Source organism: Nyctibius grandis, chromosome Z, assembly GCF_013368605.1.
Source record: "Nyctibius grandis isolate bNycGra1 chromosome Z, bNycGra1.pri, whole genome shotgun sequence".
Taxonomy (NCBI): domain Eukaryota; kingdom Metazoa; phylum Chordata; class Aves; order Nyctibiiformes; family Nyctibiidae; genus Nyctibius; species Nyctibius grandis.
The window spans coordinates 11,537,970-11,549,438 of record NC_090695.1 but is presented as its reverse complement, the minus strand read 5'-3'; the positions used below and the strand labels follow the sequence as shown (position 1 = coordinate 11,549,438).

At 45.0% G+C, this 11,469-nt stretch overlaps 1 protein-coding gene across 2 annotated transcripts in view; it reads left to right on the top strand.

Moving 5' to 3' along the window:
• The first annotated feature begins 9,505 nt into the window (after positions 1-9,505).
• The window catches only part of RANBP3L (RAN binding protein 3 like), a 35,375-nt gene continuing 33,411 nt past the window's right edge, over positions 9,506-11,469 (top strand). For both annotated transcript variants that reach the window (XM_068422848.1, XM_068422845.1), the window contains exon 1: positions 9,506-10,072. In XM_068422848.1, coding sequence (XP_068278949.1) covers positions 9,808-10,072 — 265 coding nt within the window. In that variant the 5' untranslated portion in view covers positions 9,506-9,807. The remainder of the gene's footprint in view (positions 10,073-11,469) is intronic.

The window sequence follows — 11,469 nt, the reverse complement described above, 5'->3', positions numbered from 1 at the left end:
TGGTCAAGCATGACTTCCCCTTGGTGAATCCACGTTGACTACTCCTGACAACTTCCTTTTCCTCCACATTCTTAGAGATGGCATCCAGAATGAGCTGTTCCATTACCTTTCCAGGGATGGAGGTGAGGCTGACTGGCCTGTAGTTTTCTATGTCCTCCTTCTTGCCCTTTTCGAAGACTGAGTGACACTGGCTTTCCTCCAGTTCTCAGTCACCTCTTCTGTTCTCCATGACCTTTCAGAGATGATGGAAAGTGGCTTCACAATAACATCTGCCAGCTACCTCAGCACTCGTGGATGCATCCCACTGGGGCCCATAGACTTGCGGGTGTCCAGTTTGCCTAAATGATCTCTAACCTGATTCTCCTCAACCAAAGGAAAGTCTTCCTTTCTCCAGACTTTCTCTCGTACCTCCAGGGTCTGGGATTCCCGAGGGCTGGCCTTAGCAGTAAAGACTGAGGCAAAGCAGGCATTCAGTAACTCCGCCTTCTCTGTATCCTTTGTCACCAGGTCACCCTCCTCATTCAGCAGCAGGCCCACATTTTCCCCAGTCTTCCTTTTGCTGCTGATGTACATGAAGAAGGCCTTCTTCTTGTTCTTGACATCCCTTGCCAGATTTAATTTCAAGTAGGCCTTAGCCTTCCTTGTCGCATCCCTGCATACTCTGACAGCCTCCCTATATTACTCACAAGTGGCCTGTCCCTTTTTCCACATTCCGTAGACTTCCTTGTTTCATTTGAGTTTTTTCAGAAGTTCCTTGCACTTCCTATCAGGTCTCCTGTCCTCTTTGCTTGATTTCTTACTTATAGGGATACACCGATCTTGAGCTTGGAGGAAGTGATGCTCAAATATTGATTAGCTCTCTTGGACTCCCCTACCTTCTAGAGCCCAATCCCATGGGATACGCCCAAGTAGGTCCTTGAAGAGGCCAAAGTCAGCTCTCCTGAAGTCCAGGGTTGTGATCCTACTTCTTGCCCTGCTTCCTCCACACGCGATCCTAAACTCCACCAGCTCGTGGTCACTGCAGCCAAGGCTACTCCCCACCTTCACATCCCCAAGAAGACCTTCGTTATTTGTTAGCCCAAGGTCTAGCGGTGCACAGCTCTGCATTGGCTCCTCCCCCACCTGTGTTAAAAAGTTATCATCAACGCTCTGCAAGCATTGACCAAGCGCTAAACACCAAGCTGAGTGGTGCAGTTGACATGCCTGAGGGACAGGATGCCACCCAGAGGGACCTGGACAAGCTTGAGAAGTGGGCCGGTGTGAACATCATGAGATTCAACAAGGCCAAGTGCAAGGTCCTGCACCTGGGTTGGGGCAACTCCCAGTATCAATACTGTGTGGGGGATGAAGAGACTGAGAGCAGCCCTGCGGAGAAAGACTTGGGGGTACTGGTGGATGAAAAGACGGACATGAGCCGCCAATGTGCACTCGCAGCCCAGAAAGCCAACTGTATCCTGGGCTGCATCAAAAGAAGCGGGCAAAAAAAGTAAGGACAACAGTGATTTTCCAGGTTTTATGAAGACAGGAAGTCAGCATGCAGGCAGAACTCATACACGGCATCTCAAGAGCTGGGAAATGCTCTTGATACCACAACATAAACATAACAGAACTGCTCAGGAAACAGTTTGTAACCTTGCAGGTTGTTTTACAAGACATTGTAAAACAAGCTAATAGGTGTCGCAGGCTAAAGAGTTTTCTTTCTTCATAAAATGTGAATGATCAGATATGGGATATTATTTCATACTGCATTGTTTTATATACTCATAGCATAGGAAGGTGGCGATTGGCATAGGCAATGTAGGTGATTATTGCCCCTTACCCAGCACTTGTTAGACTGCATGTAGAATACTGCATTCAGTTTGGGGCCCCACAGTACAAGAAAGACACTGATAAACTGGAGCACATTCAGCACAGGGCCATGAAGGTGATCGGGGGCCTGGAGCACCTGTCCCGTGATGAGAGGCTGAGGGAGCTGGGCTTGTTCAGCCTGGAGAAACAGCTTCCAGGGGATCTTGTAGCAGCCTTCCTAAACCTTAGAGGAGCTTATTAAGAAGGTGGAGCCAGCCTCTTTACTGCAGTGCACAGCAAGAGAACAAGACAGAGTGGTCATAAATTGAAGGAGGATCTTACTGAATATAAAGAAAAAAGAACAGGTTGTCCAGAGAAGTTGTGGAATCTCTGTTCATGGAGGTTTTCAAAAGTCAGCTGAATAAAGCCCTGAGCAATCTGGTCTCATTTCAGTGTCCACGTTGCTTTGAGCAGGAGTTTGGGCTAGATGATTCCCTGAGGTCCCTTCTAATTTGAATCATTCTTTTATTCCCCAATTTTGATACATAATTTTTGATGTGGAAAACCAAAAGAAATTTAAAAATTCAAGCCAATTATTTAAAATTGAAAAAAAATTACTTATACTGACATATATATAGCGCCAGTTCTTTAGTGCAAAATACATACTATAAATAGATTCAGTAGCGCATATATTGCTTTCACAAAAAAAGTACATGGGAAGCACTGCACATGCACATTCACACAGACATACATCTGTGGAAAATGTACCCTTTTAATAAAGTGCATTTCCCCAAATCTTACATAGTACTACTAGTAATAATACATTTTATTTTTATAATGCCTTTCATTTTTGGACTTCAAAGTACTTGGAGGATGATACAACAAACACAGAGTTAATTCTGAACTGGCTGATGTATCTTAGTCTTTAATGAATTTGATTTGGCTCCTCTGGGGATAAAAAATGAATGCGTGTGTCCTGAATGAGCAACATGCCTGGGAAGTCAGTTCATTTTCCTGAGCTGTTGGTTAGCAGAACAACACATGGCCCCAAACTGTTAAAAATATTCTTGTTTTGCACTGCATGTTTGTTCTGGAATATTATATTGGAAATTTAAGCAGCAACTTGCTGCCAAACACATCCCCCTCTAGTCTCAACAGTCTTCACCAAGCTTTGTACCTCCTCCTAATCCTTTGTCAGGCAGCTGTGCTAAGTGACCCAGCAGGGCTCAGAGCCTTTTGCTTTTCCTTCTGCGTGACTCTGCCCAAGTTAGGAGCTAGATCTCATTTATCAGCCCTGAGACGGCCATAAACATCCAATCAGTAGCTTTCCCCATCTGCGTAAGCAGTAACTAGAGCTGGCAGCAACACGCGCTCTCTCACCACCTTCATGCCTCCTTCCCGTTCAAAGGCAGAGTGAGTTGCAGACCTAGCTCTAGTTGTCCTTGCCTTTGGGGCAGGTGAAAGGAGAACATGCTGTGAGTACCCACAGCGTAACAGGCACATACTCATACCTTGCTGAGCTCCTCTCTGTTCAGCTATTTTACCACGCCAATGAACAGACAAGCAGGCTACAAATTCTGGCTCACAGACCCGTCTCAAATACAGCATTGGAACTGCTCTGCGAAAAGAAATGCAAGAAGGGGTTAAAAATCAATAAAATGTGCCCCTGCACTAGAGCAAACTGAGCAGAGTGTAAACTCTGTGTTATGGGAAATTAGTAAAGGACAATGAGTAAAGTACTAAGAAAACAGCTTTTTAGGTATATATTCCTTGAAACTAGATGTCAGCTGTTATCAAAATCTCATGTCCTTTCTTTTGTTGTTTAGATGTGGAAAACAGAAATGTCACAGCTGCAGGGTGCCATTACAGACTATTTATGAGGCTGGGGGGGCAAGGTGATTGATACTGTCATATGAATGATATTCCCTCCTAAAATTTTAATAAGTGGAAAGTGCTCAGAGCATCGGATACGTGCCTTTTGGTTGAGTGATTAATATATCTGAAAACTAAAATGAATGTATTGTGCTTGCTTTATTCATGTTAAATAAGGAACTCTCAGAGGTTATCTTTGGATAAATGGGAGTCACATGAGTGCATCATGCTGACATTCACAAAATCTGTGCTGTCCTTGGAGGTTCTGTTTAATGAGAGGAACAGATCTGCAGGGGACAGTGCCAGCCCTGCCAACGACAGCAGGACACATGCAGGCATTTTCAGGAGTTTGACTGAACACTAATTGCAAACACTTGGTTTTGTTTGTTATAGTTGAGTGTTCACAAAACTGTTAAGACTCATAATTAGATTATATCTTTGGTCTAAAGTTCATAGTTACTTTTTCTATAAAAGAACCTTTTACCATTTGCAGGCTCGAAGAAATAAGGAATTTATCTTGTGACTTATGTAAGACTACAGTACAGCTAACTCCTCTACTTCGAACATTTGTCTGTCTCAATCCAAAAGGAATTCCATCATGATGTGATGCAAAACTACTCATGAAGAAGCTTACTGTTGGTTAATTTACATTTTCATAGATGAAACATCAAAAGTACAGGACATGTGTGCTTTATGATTTCCAAACAAATTATTTTGCCTTTTTTTACTTCTAGTTTACAGTTTCAGATGATCTGCACTCACTTGGCTGTCACAGTGTATTAAAGATTTTATTATTTGAAGGAGTTCTGCAAGGAAAATGAATACAGTATTAACACAAGGATATGAGAATGATGATACTGGGTTGGACCACAGTACCCTGTCTTCAGCAGTGGCCAGCAATGGATGCCGAAGCTAAGAACAGGACGAGCTGATGCAATACTTCCCCAGAATACTCTCTCCTTCTCCACCAGCTGTAGTTAGGGACATCTAATGATCCCAAAGGCTTCAATAAAATCTGTCATAGGGAGTCACAGGGATTCACATCAAACATCTATACCTGTTGATTGCCAGCCAGTGCAGCTGGTTTCACTGCAGACCTCCTGTTGCTGTCACGGCTGGTGCTTTCTGCAGGCTGATCTCAGCGTGCTCAACAATCACGTGGCTGAGGCAGCCACTCGTTATATGTTTTATTTCAAAGGTGTCCCCATATAGTCATAATTGCATGCATAAAACAGATTAAGAATCATGTGTTCTTTGTGACCATTCAATCCCACTGATTTTGGAGGGACTCCTATCACTCCCATGTCAGTCCAACAGGCCGTGCCAGGGAAGGTGCAGCAGTGACGGCAGCATGCAGAGCGGGACAGCAGCATGGGCTGTGCATGCTTTGCTCTGCTTCCTCTCTCTACACCAACCATACCACTTGGCAGGAAGAAGGACTCTGGCCCTTAGCATTTTTTTTCTGAACATTCAATTTAACTGACAAAAATAACGCCTGTGGAAATAAAGCATTCTTCTACTACAGTGGAATGAGACATTCAGAGAGTGAAACGTGAAGACAGATAATTGTTGCATTTTCAAACCAAATGTAGGTGTTTGAAAGGCATGGCCAAATCGAACGTTACTGAGTAAAGAAGAAAAGCTACAGTGTGAGGAAAAATTAATTACAACTCTCCACATTGTGAAAAGTATCAAAGCATAATTCACATCAAACCAATGGAAACATGAAAAACAAACAAAGTAGAAATACTCAGAGGTTAGTTTTGGAGGAACTGGAGTATTTCTCATCGCATTTGCTCTTATAATTTTATAGTTGCATGTTTCTCATTTCCGTGATTCTAAGGAAGAAACTTAAACATTATATTTGTTGGGCATTTTTTTTTTAACTACTATGTAAGTTGTGTTATTTTATATTTTGAAATATTCTGAGCTTTTTGGGATCACTACCTGGAGATACATAAACCGACATACTGACAATGAAATGTAACACTATATACATCTTGCCTCTTCTGCAGTTTTACATTTTAAACTCACCTAAGTTTGACTAATGCATTCTGAGATTTGTAATTGTTTTGAACAAGTGTGGGCCAAAAGTTAAGCTAAGCTGAAGCAATGTATAATTTCTAAGTTAAGTTGATAAAATGGAAGTCAGGAAAAAAGTCTGTAAATTCAGGCATTAAATTGTTTAGATTTTTCAGATCTAAATATAAAAAGTTAACGTGATCCGACACAGATCATATATGAAGAAAAATTTTCTTAACTAGTAGTGGGCCCCATCTGTAAAGCTGAGACCACAATCTGTCTCTGGATCCAAGTTTTGGCAAATGTTCTGGGATACTAGGGCTTTAGATTACAAATCAAGTTCATGTTTGACATAAACAATCACATTTAATTTCATACACCTCTGAACTCAGACTTTCATTTTACTTGCCCACACTTGTTTAAATACACTTATTTACAGTATCTTAAATGGGTTTTACAATAATAAGTTTCCATGGGGAAGGTTGATTACACATTGATCCCAACAGAACCCAAAACAATGCCCAACAAGAACAGAATGTTCAGAACCATTAGGTGGGTCTCAGTACATTTTCAGCCTCCTGCAAGTTGTTGCTAACCTCTAAGACCTTTACGGATTTTTGAACAGGAAGAGGTATCAGTCCCCTCATTTTAAAAGTAAAAACAGTTTTTTACACTAGTTTTTTTGAAAGACAATAATTTTGATGTCAAATTACAATGTCCTAATTTTCAGATGTACTAAGCAACTGCAACTCAAGCTAAATTCAGAAGCTTACTCAAAAAGAGCAAGAAAGATGCCCTTAAAATCACTGCACTCAAAATACATTAGTTTACTGTTGTTTAGAACTGACCTTCTAAAATTGGCCCATAGGACTAAAATTTTCAACTCAGCCAAGTTAGCAATACAACATATAAAACCTTTTCTTTTTAAGCTATATTAGACACATCGATCAGGAACAAAAAGCTCTCATAATTTTCCAACATGCAAACAGTCTGTTGATTTATGTCTTTTTTCACCACCAGGTTGTTCACCAAAAGCATAAGGGTCTTGATGCTGTGGCAGAGTACACACTAAAACCACATGGTACAGTATGCATATATGTAAGCACAATTAAAAACTCTGAGAACCCAGAAAATGGAACTAATGACATAATATAACAACAAATCACTGTCTTGAAGAAAAAATTCTTTATAAATACATTATGAGATTCTAAACTAACTCTTTGATAACCTCAAAAAATGCAATTGGGCATTACCCCAAACAGCGTGATAATAGCTCTGTTCAATCTGCAGTATGACAGAAAAATGACTGAGATGTTAGGAAACGTGGAAGAGAATGAAAAATAATTCTGGAGACATCAGGAATAGCTCTGTGCCATTGCCTTTTCTGCAACGTTGACCATGGGCCACCTCAGTCCGAACCAGGGTGTTCTGGAATTCGAGGCTCAAGAGCTGCAATGGAAGTAGAAGCAATTCTGAGAGGAATAATGATTGAGAAGTTTTGAACAGTTTATCTCAGAAGGTGAACAGAATATGTGATAAATGTACAAAACAATGAAACATTGTTCAGAAGCTAGAATACGACTGTTGCACATATCAGTAACAAGGCAGTATTCAATTTAAACTGAAAATTTGCAAAAGCAAAAAATGGCAAACAGTTCTTCATGCAATACGGTGACTGTGGAACTTGCTGACATAATGCACCCATGAAGTCAAGGGTTTAGTAAGGTTCAGACAGAGGCTGCACATTTAATTGGAGTTCACAAACATACTTGGTACTAACAGTTAAGGCTGAGAGTACCACACCTTGAATACTGTGTTCAGTTTTGGGACCCTCACTGCAAGAAAGACATTGCAGTGCTGGAGAGAGTCCAAAGAAGGGCAATGAAGCTGGTGAAGGGCTTAGAGAACAAGTCTTGTGAGGAGCGGCTGAGGGAACTGGGGCTGTTTAGTCTGGAGAAAAGAAGGCTCAGGGGAGACTTTATCGTTCTCTACAACTACCAGAAAGGAGGTTGTAGCAAGGAGAGTGTTTTATCTCTTCTCCCAGGTAACAAGCAAAAGGACGAGAGGAAATGGCCTCAAGTTGTAGCAGGGGAGGTTTAGATTGGATACCAGGAAAAATTCCTTCACCAAAAGGGTTGTCAAACATTGGAACAGGCTGCCCAGGGAAGTGATGGAGTCACCATCCCTGGAGGCATTTAAAAGAGATGTAGATGTGATGCTTAGGGATATGGTTTAGTGGTGGATTTGGCAGTGCTGGGTTAACGGTTAGACTTGATGATCTTAAAGGTCCTTTCCAACCAAAACGATTCTATGATTCCACTGCAGTAAAGGTGAAACAGCACACTTCAGGATTTATGCCAACACACACTGGGCTTCTAATCAGGGAAAATTACTCAACATCTGCCTGCTTTTGGACTTCTTGCATCTTTTTCTGTGAAAGATCTGCTACTGGCTGTGTGGAGAAACTAGATTAGACTTGACATATGGTTCTGATGAACTTTTAGCAAATTCCTACCTTTCTGTCTTTAACTATTAGGTTTAGAGGCAGTTTAACACCAGGCCTGCAGTATAATGGCCTGAAATTGCTCCCACTTGAACTGAAGAACTTGGAACACCAGGAGGCACAGGCTAGGCTTTACTAACTTGCTGCAGAGTGTATCTGGAAGGAGGGCACCATAACACCTTTTTTTGCTGACACTGCACTTAGTTCATGTCAGCATGGGAATAATCATAGTGCTTGGCTGCTTTGCTTGATGTTTCATCTTTTTGAAAGCAAAAAGCCAAAAAAATCAATACCAAGCGCAGTATCAAAGGAGACAGCTGCTAAGCGAAATCTACAGTTCCATTAGAGGGGGAAACGTAGGTCCTTCATGATGAAACGGCCGATGAGGGCAGCAGCACCGCTGTTTCTAAGGCGCTCGGCTTTACCGGGTGCGTTGTCACGACACGCAGGGTTCCGACCGGCCGGACACAGGCTGAGGCCGCGGCACCGGGGCAGCGGCGGCCCAAAGCGAGCGGCGTGTTGGCGGCCAGCGCTGCCGCCCTCCCGCCGCCTCCTGCCCCAGCGCCGCCCGGCAAAGCTCCCCGCAGGCCTCTGTGCGCCGGGCCCGGCTCCCGGCTCCCGGCCCCAGCCTCTTCGGCCCGCGCCGTGACAAGCCACCAAGAGCAGCTGCCGCCCTTCCACCGCCCCTTCCCGGCCTGGAGGCGGTGGCGGACGACGGCGTTCACCCCTCACAAGCTGGTGAAAACCCCGTAGGGGCGGTTCCCTCAGTGCCGCCGGGCAGTCGGTGGGGTCACGAACGGGCGTTCCTGATCCCGGCGGCCTGCGAAGCAGCAGGACAGCAGCTGCAGCAGCGCTCGGGGGGCAGTTCACCGCGACAGGAACCGAGCCAGCCCCACCAGCGCTTTCCCTCCGCCGCCACGGCTGCGCCCGCGGGCAGCGCAGCCCGGCCGTCTGCCTCAGCCGCCAACGGGCACCAACAGCCCCGTAAACTGCGGCAGTCCCACCCGGTCCCCCGGTCCCCCGCTCGGCGGCAGGCTCCTCATGCCGCGCTCCGCAGGGGGGGTCGCGGGCGGCCCCTGCCCTCCCCGCCCGGCACACGCCGCTGCGCCCACCCGTGACTGACACCTCCCCCGGCCCCCCCCCGCCCCGCGTTCGCTCGGCCGCTGCCGGTAACCACCAGGCACGGCCACTCCGGCCGCTCCCCGCCCGCCCTCTTATGTTAATCTGCCGGGCTTTACATATCCCCTCCCAACGGCCGGCCCCCGCCAAGAGCTTGCCCCGAGCTGTCACGGTACCTCCGCCGCGCCCTCAGAACTGCGCGGGCCGGCGCCGTGGCCGCCGCTCTCTCCGGTGAAGCGCTGCCCGGCGGCCGGCGTCCCGCAGCGCCCCGGCCCTTGGCGGCGCCGCCGCCGTTGACCGTTACGGCGCGGCCGTTACTGTCCGGTGTCGGCTGCCAGGGCTGCTCGTCGCGGGGCCTCGCCTGACATGTTTGGGGCGGCGGGTGGCCTAGGGAACAACGATGAGCCTAAATCTAAAGTTCTAGACCCACCTACGGCTTATATATACAAAATATAAATATATATGATTACATCTCTATATGTAAAGGTACTTCTGAGGACCTCATGATGAAAGACCAGCCAACTCCTGCTTGCAAAGGGAATGCTTTACACACAGGCATACGGCACTCCTGTGCAGGCAACGACGTTTCAGTCAGATCCAGGCACGGTGCGAAGGCGAAGGCGAAGCCTGACCTTCCCAAAAGAAGGGCCTGTCCCAGTGACCCCTGGGCTCTGCACCGAGGTGCTCCCCTGCAAGAACCGACCGCCCGCGGGCCCTGCCCCGGCTCCTGTAGCAGCAAGTTGAATCCCAAGGAGGAATGCTGTGCAGGTAGGTTTTGTTGGCTAGTATCTTTTGCATGTCTTCTGTGTTGCCCCTGCAAGGAAGTTTCTGGGGAATGGGATAAACACAAATAATGGTGACGGTGTTGTGGGTGATGCAGAACAAGAGCTTGGCTGGCAGTGGTTTCTTTATTGCAAGTTTTTAGTGGTAATCTGTCAGAATCTCCAATTTGTATTTTAGTTGAAGACACTACCACATAGTGTACATTTGGTGTTTTACTTGTAGGGCATCCCAAAGTGATCTCTCCCTGTTTCTAAGAGCGTTGACTCCCCTGTCATTTACACTTTTCGCAGCATTCCAAAATACTGCGCCTGACAGCAGGTGGGAACAGCGCTAGCTTTCCTGGCCATTCCTGCCTTGCCCAGAGCAAAACTGGCCCATTCTAACTCCTCAGAGAGATGCCTGACTACAGAGGTGGACAGCAAAATCCGTTATCATCTAGGCAGTAAGGAGGGCCAAGAACTGAGATTATTTGTGTGAACTTGTAATGCTAACTTTTTTCAGAGGATGCATAAAGAAACATTTTGCAGATGATGCTACCAACCATTTCTTACCACGCAGCTTGATGAATGAATCCAAAACAGCAAAAGGAAGCATCATGCACTTTCAAGGTCTAAACCTGATGCTATGACCGATATAGTTTAGAGTGCTTGGGCTAGTTTATGAGTCAACCAGCCTTTCAGTTTGTGCTTAGTGTTGAGCACACATAGTCCGACTTACTTACATGCCTAAAATTTAAGGATGTGTGAGTGTTGTTGGATCATGGCCTTATTACCTGTATAGTTCAATTTCTGCACAAAAAACCCGAGTGTTACTTCCACTTCGTAGAGATTTATGAAATTTAATATTGGTACAATGCCCTGAAAATGGTAAAGCTTTATATGCCCATGGATTTTATTGCCCTTGCATTAAGTATTTTACAGGCTTTTATGGTAGATTAAAAATGCTGAGCACTGGGATGTTGGAAGTTTCAGTGTTTATAAAACAATTTTTGGTTACATACTTTGGCACAGTTGTGCTGATCTAGTGACATGGTTACTTCTGTCATTGCATCACTGCTAGAATTACATTGTAGCAATGAGACTCCCAAAAATATTTTCTTCACTCTGATGTTTGATGTAAAGCCAACTGGGTTTCAATTCTCTCAGTAAAAGTATTGCTGGGGTAGGGTTTTTTTGTTGTTTTAATGCCCATTAATGCCTTGCATATATAAAGACGAGGACTGTGCCCTACAGAGATGAATGGGTGTGACATATGCTGTATTTATAAACACTTCTGCAGGCTGTCAGCTGAGTTTCCATGGCTAAAAAGAAGTATGATAATTTTTAAATCTCATATGGCATGTTATAAAGCCACAGTGGAAGCCAGGAGTAGTAAATGGAATT